Below are 12,500 nucleotides of genomic sequence, written 5' to 3'. Positions count from 1 at the left end.
GTTATTCAGAGCGATTAAATCCTCAAGATTTTCGGTGACGTAACATGCGCGGGAGGAACGAGTTTTTTACAACAGCGATCAGTGTTTTTAGTACCTGGAGGGAAGAAGAAGTTCACGGGGAAGTGCTTGGAAAATCCTCTTGTATTTCCTTAAGTTGGAATTTCTCAATCATCGCCCAATCCTATTTAAACCAAAGAGAGAACACGAGTTGTATCAGTTCATCTGCAGATCACACAAAGAGAAGACATGGTAAGACAATATCTGAACTCTCTCTCTCTCTCTCTCTCTCTCTCTCTCTCTCTCTCTCTCTCTCTCTCTCTCTCTCTCTCTCTCCTTTGATATTTTTTTATAAATATATAATTGTAATTCTATAGGAATCTTAAAAAATTGTCATTGAAAAATAGTCATACTCTGAGTTTTCTTTACGCTTTCGTCCGATCCTTAATTAATCGTTTCTGTCCTTTTATTTCCTCAGGCTCGTTCAATCCTTTTGGTCACCCTCATGGTGGTGTTTGTCGCCTGTTTGGCTTCTGCTTACCCGACCTTCGGTAATCCTGGATTAGGAGGAGTAGGAATTGGACATCCTGGAATTGGACAACCTGGATTCGGCAATGCTGGCAGTAAGTACCAAATGAGAAAACGCTTTAAAAGGTGATTTACATGGCTCATACATTGTCTGTAATGTTGAGGATCTAGAAAAGATATATCAATAGGATCAAACCTAAACCTTTTTTCTCCTTTGCAGTTGGAGAAAGTCCTTACACCAACGCCTTCGGGGGTCCCTGCCGTTACTGGAACCAAGACCCGACTACCCTGAAATACTTCTGCACCGAAAGACCCGACCAGACCTTCCCAGGACTCTTCTAAGGAAAGGATATTCACTTTCATCGGAAGAATTCAAGGAATTGCAGCGAAGAATTAACTAAATCTAAATGTATTCAATTTAAAGGACAAAGTTTATATTCAATATTTACAAAAAGCATCCATTACCACAGTCGGCATCAATGAGCTTAGATGTCAGGATGCCAGATAACTCCAAATCAATTAATCAATCAATTACCACTGTTCTAATTTTAGTTATTTATAAAGATCGAATTTTTCAAACAGAAAATTAATTACAAAATTGAAGATATGGTTGGACTGCAAGCCCATTTCCCATTAATTGTAATGTTTCTTATATATGAAATTTGAGAAACAATAATTTATATTGAATATGAATAGTACCTGACGCATGTTAAGACATATAAATAGATACCCCCAATAAGAGAGAGAGAGAGAGAGAGAGAGAGAGAGAGAGAGAGAGAGAGAGAGAGAGAGAGAGAGAGAGAGAGAGAGAGAGAGAGAGAGATAATATGTTAAAATGTATTAACATTCTGAAATATTAATTTATTAATAAAGTAAAAAACCTCATTTAATTCTTCTTATTCTCCAAACGGTACACCTATAATATGTTATATGGCTCACTAGTATTTATAAAAAGATATTATATAGATCTGTCTATCTACCTATATATATATATATATATATATATATATATATATATATATATATGTGTCTATATATATGTTGTGTGTTTATATATATATATATATATATATATATATATATATATATATATATATATATATATTTACAATTCATATTTGTATCAATATACATACATTCATATATCAATACATACACGTATACACATCTACACATACTCATATAAACACGAATACATGTACAGAGACAGATATAGATAGATGCATATTTGTATATACATACACATAAGTATATATGTCTGCATATATGTCTATTGCTTTTTTAATATTTTTACCAATAGAAATTATTTTTTTCTTCCAAGCAATATTGTTCCCATTTAAAATATGGATAAGTATATTAAAAACAATATTCTTGAAGAAAATTTATCATTTTGATCAAAACCTGTAAAAAACAAATATATTCCGTGGATTATTTTAAAATAATATCAAAGTTGTTCTTTTAAATATACAGTAGATATTCATTACAAACAAATAACAATTTTCGGAACAATTTTTGGAACAATTGTCCTTAATATGACTAATTGAAGAAAGATTGTCTTAAGATTTATAAGAAAAGAATAGAGTAAAATTTTCCTTCAAAGATTGGAAGTAAAATTTCCGTTTTGGTTAGTGGTGGAAAGTTCAAATATATCCAAAGAAAATAGTCACTGAATATTAATACCGGATAGATAATAGTGACTTAAAAACTTACTTCCTGAAAGGACTTATTCCAGGAAGTATATTTTTTCATAAAGAACGTAATCTCAATTCTGAAGAGATTTCATCTCTCTTATCTCTTTTCTCTTTTATCAACTTCGTTTCTGGTCGCTTTTATACTTGGAAATTGTAAATAATTTTCAAAATTTAGTTTTGAGCTTTGCTATCGAGACTAATGACATATAACACTTATTTCGATAGATAGGTAAAATCACTTTAGCTAAAGTAACTAATGCATCAAAAGAGGTATAAAATATGATATACTCGGATATTAAATTTTGTAAAGCTGTTATCTTAGTACATCGTACAAGCATCAGTCTTTCCTCTATGATATTCAATCATTATTGTGGAGAATTGAATGCACTTCAGATAGGTATCCTATTAATCTTCATCACGATATCAGAAACATATTGATGTATATCTGTATAAATTATTAGATTATATCTGGGGTGCTTATTTCATATATATATATATATATATATATATATATATATATATATATATATATATATATATATATATATATATATATGCATATATATACATATATATATGTATATATACACACACATATATATATATATATATATATATATATATATATATATATATATATATATATATATATATATATATACACATATATATGTATGTATATATATATATATATATGTATATAGGTAGCTAGGTAGGTAGTAGGTTGGCCAAGGCACCAGCCACCCGTTGAAATACTACCGCTAGTTATTGGGTCTGTTGACTGGCCACAGTACTACATTGGATTCTTCTCTCTGGTCACAGCTTATTTTTCCATTGCCTACACATACACCGAATAGTTTGGCCTATTCTTTACATATTTTCACCCGTCTTCATACACTTGACAACACTGAGTTTACCTAAAAATTCTTCTTCCCTCTTGGGGTTAATTACTATACTGTAATTGTTCATTAGCTACTTTTCTCTCGGTAAGGGTAGAAAGGACTCTTTAGGTATGGTAAGCAGCTCTTCTATGAGATAAACATATCAAAATCAAATCCTTGTTCTTTAGTCTTAGGTAGTGCCATAGCCTCTGTACCATAGAGTTCTCTTGCTAGAGTTCTCTTGCTTGAGGGTACACTGGGCCTGCTGTTCTATCTTATTTCTCTTCCTATTATTTTCTAAAGTTTTTATAGTTCAATTAAGAAGAAATGTATCTATTTTAAAATCGATACATTTTTTTCTTAATTTAATGGTGACCAAGAGCTCTCTCTCTCTCTCTCTCTCTCTCTCTCTCTCTCTCTCTCTCTCTCTCTGTATATATATATATATATATATATATATATATATATATATATATATATATATATATATATATATATATATATATATATATATTTACGTACACACATGCATATATATATATATATATATATATATATATATACATATATATATATGTTTATATGTATTTACATATATATTTATATATAAACATATATATACACACACATATATATTTATATCTACAGACAGCGCGGATCGCTGTGTCCGGGTAGTGGGCCGGACACAGCGTTCCGCGTAAATCGGAGGCATGGGGTTCATCGGGGAAAAAATCGACTGGGACAAATTGACTAATTGGCATCTTTTTATACAAGTTGGCATCTACATATCTGCGCAGGTGGAAACTAGTCAGTGTGTTTCCTGAAGTCGTGGAGTGAGGTTGTGTCAGGTTGAGAGGGCCGAGTTGTAATCGTTCTTTTGTGAGTTCGCGTAGCATTTTTGTCTATCAACCCCCCCCCCCCAGTGATGTCTAGACCCCGTACAAGTCACGATGACATTGTTAGAGTCATAACTTGTCATAAGTTAGGTCTGCAAACAAAGGAAATAGTGAAGAATATTGGCGTGAACGAGAGGACAGTGAGGCGCTTGGTGGCCAAGTTCAAGGCAGGGGGTAGCGACGAGAACCCTTCTCACTCCCATGCTGGTTCCACCCCCCCCCCCCCCGGAAGATTCCTGATCGTACTTTAGCCTAGAAGAAAATCCTACATTAACTGCTAAGCAACTGAAAGAACAGAACCCTAAATTGTTGAGCGATGTCAGTGTTCGTACGATTCAGGAAAACCTGTCGAAGCGCCTCAACTACGAGAAAGTGATCGCGAGAAAGAAGCCCGCTTTAACTGAGAGACAGAGAAAGAGGAGGGTTGCTTTTGCCAAGACATACAAGGATTGGACCTTGGAGCAGTGGCGAAGTACCTTGTGGAGTGACGAAGCAACCTTTTGTGTGAGTGAGACGACCGGGAAAAAAGTGTGGAGGCGAAAGGGGTCAGATCCTCTTAAGCCTAACTTGATGGCCAAAACAGTAAAGCACCCAGCATCGCTTATGGTATGGGGTACGTTTGCCTACGGTGGTGCCCCAAGCCTTGTTGTTTTGCCTAAAGGCATAATGGTTAATGCTGACCGTTATTTGAACATTTTGAAGGAAAATTTAGCGGATTGTTTTGCGGCTACAGGAGCTGAAATTTTTCAGCAGGACGGTGCCCCTTGCCATACGACTAATAAAGTAAAAAAGTGGCTTGAAAATAGCGAAGTTAACTATATTACTGATTGGCCAGGTCAAAGTCCTGATATTTCGCCCATTGAGAACCTTTGGGCGATAGTTAAAGCCCGCCTTCGTAAAGAAGTTACAACAAACGTCGCACTTCTCGAGGCGGCGCTCCATAAAGTGTGGGCTGAAATACTTGCAGAAATTCTTCAGAATTTAGCAGATAGCGTTCCTCAACGACTTTTGGAGGTCAAGAAGAGGAAAGGCTACCCTATAAACAAGTAGCAGGGATATTGGTGAGTGTTCAATTAAATTTTTATTGATTTATATTGTATATTAGTGTAGATATGGGGGGGGACCAAAATGAATGCACGGCGGATGCTGCCCGGACAGAGCGATCCGCGCTGACTGTATATATACATATATATATGTATATATATATATATATATATATATATATATATATATATATTATATATATATATATATATATATATATGCGTGTGTGTATGTATATATATAAAGAGAGAGAGAGAGAGAGAGAGAGAGAGAGAGAGAGAGAGAGAGAGAGAGAGAGAGAGAGAGAGAGCACTTAGTTACCATTAAATTAAGAAGAAATGTGTCGATTTGTAAAATGTTCTTATTTTCAGTATAATTTTAAAATACCCCGAGATGTTAGAAGTTCTTAAGGTACTTTGCAATCGAATTTCAAACAAATTCTTACTCACTTAGTTTTAACCAAATTGAATGATGAGGAACCACCTCTTTCCAAACACAAAAAATTCTTCAATTTCAAAACTCTCTTACTTTTTACTTCTTCAAAGTAACCTTTAGGTCAGGAAGACCAATGATAAAAATAAATTCTTTTCAAAATAGAATCCAAAATAAGAATTATGTATATAATTAATTATATACTTTTTTCCCTCTTAGAGGATTCAATATCAAACTTAATTATATTTTTCAGTTTTACTATAAATCTACTATAGTTACTACTTACTTATGAGTTTCAACTGACCTGGGAATAGCTTTTAAGGGTAGTAAACACTAATATGTATTGGAAATAAATATTTATTAATCTAATTCAGATATCTTTGGTCTCTATATATCCATAATAAAGAATTGTAGTATAGATTCGAAAGATGTTCCTTAAACGAAAGTCAGGATTTATCTTCCAAAACCGAATCCTCCGAAGCCTCCTGATCCAACAGGTGGTTTGCAAACGTGTTCCTCAAGACACCTGTCGAAGCAGCACTTGTCGACGCCTCCGCATTTGCTGTCATTGGAGCATGTCTGTGGAGGGGCAAAGCTCCTGACGGGTGGGCACTGAGGTCTTACGGGAGGGCATTGACCTGGCTTGACGAAGGGAAGGGTTTCGGGCTCGTTGTTGCTCTCGCAGCAGTAGGCCTGTCCCTCGGGAGTTCGGCACCAACGTCTGCACGTCTGGGAAGCACCCCCTCCAAAGCCTGGGTTGATTCCTCCAAAGCCACCACCATGTCCTCCACTGATACCTCCAAATCCTCCTCCAAATGCTTGGTTTAATCCTCCAAAGAATCGTTTATTTCCTCCATCATTTGCAAAGGCAACAGCTGCCAGACAGCAGACGAAAATAAGCTGAAGTCCCTGAAAAGAAAGGAAAAAAGGAAATTAGAAACTGGTGCAATATAAGATTTTCTAATCCAAATAGGTTTTGAAAGTCAGAGATATTGATATCAAGTATCATAAGTATTCAAAGATAAAAGAAACTTCTTTTACTCACCTTCATATTTTATGTAGCAGAGTAGATGAGCTGTGACTTTTCTTCTTGGCTTGTGAGGAATGGCTGCTGTTCCATCGAAGCTCAGTCCTTTATACCTAACCACAACTTTCGGTATAATCCCACCCCTTCCTCGAAGCTGCTCTCGTCCATCACGGGAATTCCGGACCCTTTGAACCTGCAGGGCAAGTGACTCATCTCGCGCTCATGGGAGGCCGGGGAATTTATTATTATGAAATTGCCATGAATTTGGATTTTTTCCTTAATATTATTTTTATTATAAGCGATTTTGTTGAACTTATTGCAAATTGAAACCGAATAAGCTATTCCAGTTCATAAATGCACACGTTGACACGGATAAAGACAAAAATTGCTATGAAAAATTTTTTATTATTACTCAATTCATTATTCGAATTCAAGTCCAAAGATCTTGAAATCTATTATAAAATCATCCTTAGGGAAGTAAATATCATAATCGTACCTGTGATTAAAATTTCAAGAGGTTACTTGGCATTGTAAAATGAGCTGTTTTAAATCGCTCTTTACTAGTTCAACTATATATATATATATATATATATATATATATATATATATATATATATATATATATATATACATATATATGTATGTATATGTATATGTATATGTATATGTATATGTCTATTTATATATATATATATATATATATATATATTTATATATATATATATATATATATATATATATATTTATATATATATATATATATATATATATATATATATATACTGTATATATATACATACATATTTATATATATATATATATATATATATATATATACTGTATATATATATATATATATATATATATATATATATATATATATATATATATATATATATCCGTGTATATATACATATTTTATATATATACATATATATATATACAATATATATGCATACATACATACATATATATATATATATATATATATATATATATATATATCTGAATAGATTCACATGTGTAGTCTTCTCCCCCAACAAACAAACCACGTAAGGAAATCAAACATTCAAGTAACTCCTAATATGTAACTTATGTTTTAGAGCCGGAAGTAGAGATTTAGCCTCCAGCAAATCATCTCAAATTAATAACCTTCGATTGATTCTTCATTTAATGGAAATGGAGAACAAACACGTCTCTATTGCTTTGTATCGTAAGAGGATAAAAAGGTTCGTTTCAAGTAAACAATTAATGTTACCGAAACTTGTAGGTCACTTGAAAGTTGTATATTCAATCGCTTCAAACAGTTTTAATTATTTGCTTGAATTATAAAGCTATAATTATTGTCTTTCCTTTCGTTAATCAGAGTAATGTACCTTTTGAATCTGGCACATATGAACGAGTCATGTGATTGATTGATTGATTGATTGATTAGGAGTTAGCTGGCATCTTGACATCTAAGGTCATTGACACCAAACGAGTCTTGTGACGCTCAGTACTTCAAAATGTTCGTAGTTGTAAAAATGCGTATTATTTTGCTTGAGAAAGCGTTGATATTAATATAGATTTATTTATTTTCATACTTTTATTACTTCAATTCTCAAAGAAATATTTAGAAGCTATTTTTTTCTTTTTTGTGGGATAAAGACAAACGCTGAATCGTGAGATTGGCCGTCATGACATTCGGTACTAAATAATTATCTGGAGGAAACCTCGAACTTGAAGAACCGGGTTTTTCCTCTCTCGTATGACACTGGAATGTTGAGAATTGTAATAATAATCTTTGTACTAGATTTGTCTTCTGGAAATTTCCTGTCCATGAGGGAAATCTCCGGTGTTTCTGTATGAATACTGAGTGGGAAAACTCATATTTTTATCCAAAAGGAATTCCAGCATTATCTTGAAAAGAAGAAAATAAGTAAGGTACATTGGTCTAAAAACAATAGTTTTTAAGTAAATCGATGAAAGAAAATCTTAGCAAAGTACTTAATTACATTCTGAATGAATGGTTACATCCTGCATTAACGCTCACGGTGGACAAACTACTTGGATTCTTGATATCATCTATAAAAAAAGTAAGTTGTGAAATCTTATAAGACGATGAAAAACTTAGTGAAAAGCACATCATGAAGAGAGAGTTCGTAGTTATTCTCCTAAAGGATCAATGACCGAGTCTGCTGTTAGAGGTTTGAAAGTGCAGAAACAGGTCTTCATATCGTTTTCAGTACTTAAGAGGTGTTTTAAATGAACCTTCAAGTTGTTTAATATCAAATAACTTTTACTTATTATTATTTTATGTATTACAATGAATTTGAATATATTTCTATTTTCTAAGGACCAAAGATCATGTAAAAACAAAAGGCTTAAGTTCGTCTTTTTGTATCGACTATTCTATGTTTACCACATTGGGAAAGGTGTAAGTTCATATAGTGCCAAAAGGTGCCGCCGCTGATGCCGTGGCTTCGACTTTGGTTAGGTTTTGTTTTTCCGCTGTTTTTTTATTCTCACCGGAGGAAGTTTTGTATATTCCGATGCATTGTGGTGAATTAACATTAAAATTATATTTGTCTTTATATAGCCTATCAATACGTGTCTTGCTTCTCTCATGAACACATGAAAATGTAGTTAGAATTTCAAGTAGTTCTGGATGTTCAGAACCATATAATTCAATACTAGCTGAAATTTGTATTTTTTTTCTGCATGGAGAAAACAAAACACAACCATAGAAAAAACGATGGTGAGACAATGCAAGATCTTGCATTATCTAAGGTATATATTATAACCGCTGCTGTGAGGAATTATACTCTAATTTGGTTATCTCTCTGCTACAGTTCTTGTTTATTAGCAATTGAGAATCGTATTGAAGTGCATCATTTTGCAAATAAACGTCAGGGGAAATATTTTCAGCTATTCTAATGTGTTCTCTCTCTCTCTCTCTCTCTCTCTCTCTCTCTCTCTCTCTCTCTCTCTCTCTCTCTCTCTCTCTCTCTCTGTATATATATATATATATATATATATATATATATATATATATATATATATATATATATATACATATATATATATATATATATATATATATATATATATATATATATATATATATTATACTGGATATGTATGTTTGTCACTGATAACTAAGAAATAAAAAACTTTTAAACTGGTAAAGAGGCAAAGAATACTTATTCACTTTAAAATCCTAAACAGGATGCTACTCCTTGTAGGCTTACTCTTACAATAAAACTAGTAATTTTACATTGTGCTTTGCATAAAAGCCTGTCCTATTTTACAAAGCTTTTCAAAGGACAAATATTGTATGATATTTTCTCAAATAGTTTAAAGAAACCTGAAGCAGAAATGTTCGGATGAGCTATTCATGAAAAAAACACTCATTTTAAGAATAAATCGTCCTGGCGTCGCAAAACCGAAGGTCAGAGGCTATAATCCTAGGCAGTTTGGAGATGTCCTAAGTCACCTTATTAAGTGGTATGAATGTCAAAGTCCTGTCTTAAAAAATGGCATTAGCCGGCCGGCCACTTTAAAATGCATTTTGATACACCACTTGATTTCTTTTCCTTTCATTTAATTTAGTAATAGAGTTTATTGATTGATCTTCTTGAATGATTTTTGGGTCCATATGATACTGCATGAATTTCTTTTGAATGAAAAATTTAATGTTTTTTATATGATAAGTTCAGTTGAAGCGGCGAAGAGTTCCGACACGATCCGGAAATATACAGATAATAAATTAGTATTAAAAATTAATTTTACAGAAACATGTCAATATTACCAGTATTACCGGACAAGAAAAAAAAAGTTGTGCGAATAGAATATTTTTTTCTGATTAATTATTCTGAACACTTTATTTTTAGCCTTTCAGTCTACATCCTTTCTATATTTCTTCTTTTTATCAAACGTCCAGACTTTTATTTCGTAATAACAGCCGAGTTTCTCTCAGTCGCATCAAAGCACTAAAATGTCTCCTCATGTTCAGCTTTGGCCCATATTCCCCAATTTCATAAATGTAATCCAACTGAACCTTTAATTCAGCAAAATAGAAAATAGTAAAAACGGTGATGGAAAATAAAAAAAAAAAATGAAATTAAGGCATGTCTATATTCTTCTGAAATTGGGAAAAACGTTAAAAAAAATATTTCTCTGAAAAGACCCTTTTTATCGTCTTAGAAATATCTAGAGTCGAGAATGTAGTTGCTCTCGACTCCCCAATCAGGCGTGCGAGACTGAAACCAGATTCAACGTCATCGATATGACGTCATTACTCTGACGTCATGGGTTTCACGCTCAGCCATCTACTGGCGGTTGGAGCAAACTCTCCTTTCTAGAGTCCAAGTTGCATAATAATTGTTTGTGTTTACCCCATCACCCATTTACTAGGCAGACAGATTGTTTACCTTATGTCTGCCCATTCATACTTACCTATTTCATAGTTAGGAAATATATTGTCAAATACCGTTATTACAAAACAAAACTAAATACTAATATTAAAGACACGAAATGATTCATTTGATTATTTTTTGCTCTTCGCTGCTGACAATTTAGTGATAAAATATGACGGATTTTAATATCATTTACCTTAATTTTGACGTTTGTTTCTACTTACAGCCTATCGAAAAAAATATGGAAACTGTCCATTGTGCATTATGACATATTGTTAAACTTGGTATTTTTTCGATACTTATCCCACCAGAATCAAATATTCACAACAGCATGATCAATATTTTATCGACTTCTTTCGTTTGTTTTGGTTATCATTCCTATTGGGAATATCTTTGAAGATGGAAACGTATTGATGATAATAAAAGGAAATAATCTCATGCATAAACTCCCCATGTTACTATGTACGAGAGATGCGTCACTTGCTCTGCAACACGTGCTCTGCCGGTTCAAAGGTCTGGACTTCCCACAAGGTAACATCGGCGAAGGGAATTTTACCGGAGGCAGTTTGAGATATAAAGGACTGAGCTTCGAGTAGACAGACATCACTCCTCACAACAGAAGAAGAAGAATCACTACTCGTCCGAATCTTCTACAAACAACATGAAGGTGAGTGACCCAAAAGGTCTTTCTTAAAGATTTTCAGATGCTTGAGTCTCTGTAATGGAGAATTACAGTAGCCAGTTCAATTCATTCTATGTGTCTTTGGACGCTCACAAAAGGGAAAGAAAGTGTAAATAAAATCATTGTTCATTAGTTTCACCCAGAAGATGAAAATTAAAATCATATATTAATATTAATCATTTCTCTTTCTTTTCTTTCCAGGGACTTCAGCTTTTATACGTCTGCTGTCTGGCAGCTGTTGCCTTCGCAAATGATAAAAATAGTGGAGGAAATAAACGATTCTTTGGAGGATTAAACCAAGGTTTCGGCGGAGGATTGAACCAAGGATTTGGTGGTGGTTTTGGAGGAATCAGTGGAGGCCATGGAGGTAGCTTTGGAGGAATCAACCCTGGCTTTGGAGGGGGCTTTGGAGGAGGTGCTTCCCAGACGTGCAGACGTTGGTGCCGAACTCCCGAGGGACAGGCCTACTGCTGCGAGAGCAACAACGAGCCTGAAACCCTTCCCTTCGTCAAGCCAGGTCAATGCCCTCCCGTAAGACCTCAGTGCCCACCCGTCAGGAGCTTTGCCCCTCCACAGACATGCTCCAATGACAGCAAGTGCGGAGGCGTCGACAAGTGCTGCTTCGACAGGTGTCTCGAGGAACACGTTTGCAAACCCCCTGTGGGATCTGGAGGCTTCGGAGGATTCGGTTTTGGAAGATAATTCTTGTCCTTCCCCTGATTGATCGTCGTTATGAATTTGATTGTTATTTATGATTCAGCGTAACAGAGATAAATGATATCTTATAATAATAAATATTTATTTTCTTTACTAAGTCTTCTTATTTTATTCCTAACCTGATCGTTTGTCAGATGAAGGTTAACACTCTTGTCAAATAAGTGTTCACATATCTTGTCATATATTTTAGTATAAATGAAAATGTTCA

General features: G+C 33.8%; 5 protein-coding genes across 5 annotated transcripts in view; 3 read left to right on the top strand and 2 right to left on the bottom strand.

The window, feature by feature from the left end:
• Positions 1–12,500, bottom strand: part of LOC137642464 (uncharacterized) — an 85,873-nt gene that overhangs the window by 36,407 nt on the left and 36,966 nt on the right. The gene's annotated exons all lie outside the window — the stretch shown is intronic.
• The window catches only part of LOC137642463 (ATP-dependent RNA helicase glh-2-like), an 87,617-nt gene that overhangs the window by 52,167 nt on the left and 22,950 nt on the right, over positions 1–12,500 (top strand). The gene's annotated exons all lie outside the window — the stretch shown is intronic.
• LOC137641994 (uncharacterized) lies at positions 228–1,279 on the top strand. The gene is made up of 3 exons (XM_068374556.1): positions 228–249; positions 476–620; positions 746–1,279. Exons 1-3 carry the CDS (start codon positions 247–249, stop codon positions 865–867), a joined length of 270 nt encoding a protein of 89 aa, XP_068230657.1. The 5' UTR covers positions 228–246; the 3' UTR covers positions 868–1,279.
• LOC137641992 (uncharacterized) lies at positions 5,856–6,654 on the bottom strand. The gene is made up of 2 exons (XM_068374555.1): positions 6,515–6,654; positions 5,856–6,378 (listed from the first exon to the last, which is right to left on the bottom strand). The coding sequence occupies exons 1-2, from the start codon at positions 6,518–6,520 to the stop codon at positions 5,923–5,925; spliced, it is 462 nt and encodes a 153-aa protein (XP_068230656.1). The 5' UTR covers positions 6,521–6,654; the 3' UTR covers positions 5,856–5,922.
• On the top strand, positions 11,415–12,338 carry LOC137642468 (ATP-dependent RNA helicase glh-1-like). The gene is made up of 2 exons (XM_068375051.1): positions 11,415–11,560; positions 11,777–12,338. Exons 1-2 carry the CDS (start codon positions 11,555–11,557, stop codon positions 12,275–12,277), a joined length of 507 nt encoding a protein of 168 aa, XP_068231152.1. The 5' UTR covers positions 11,415–11,554; the 3' UTR covers positions 12,278–12,338.

This window comes from Palaemon carinicauda, chromosome 6, assembly GCF_036898095.1.
Source record: "Palaemon carinicauda isolate YSFRI2023 chromosome 6, ASM3689809v2, whole genome shotgun sequence".
Taxonomy (NCBI): domain Eukaryota; kingdom Metazoa; phylum Arthropoda; class Malacostraca; order Decapoda; family Palaemonidae; genus Palaemon; species Palaemon carinicauda.
Note: the sequence above shows the minus strand (reverse complement) of the source record. Positions and strands in the feature narration are given on the sequence as shown.

Coding starts and splice junctions, on each gene's coding strand:
- LOC137641994 (XM_068374556.1), top strand. Junction 621..745: donor TGGATTCGGCAATGCTGGCA/GTAAGTACCAAA, acceptor TCTCCTTTGCAG/TTGGAGAAAGTCCTTACACC.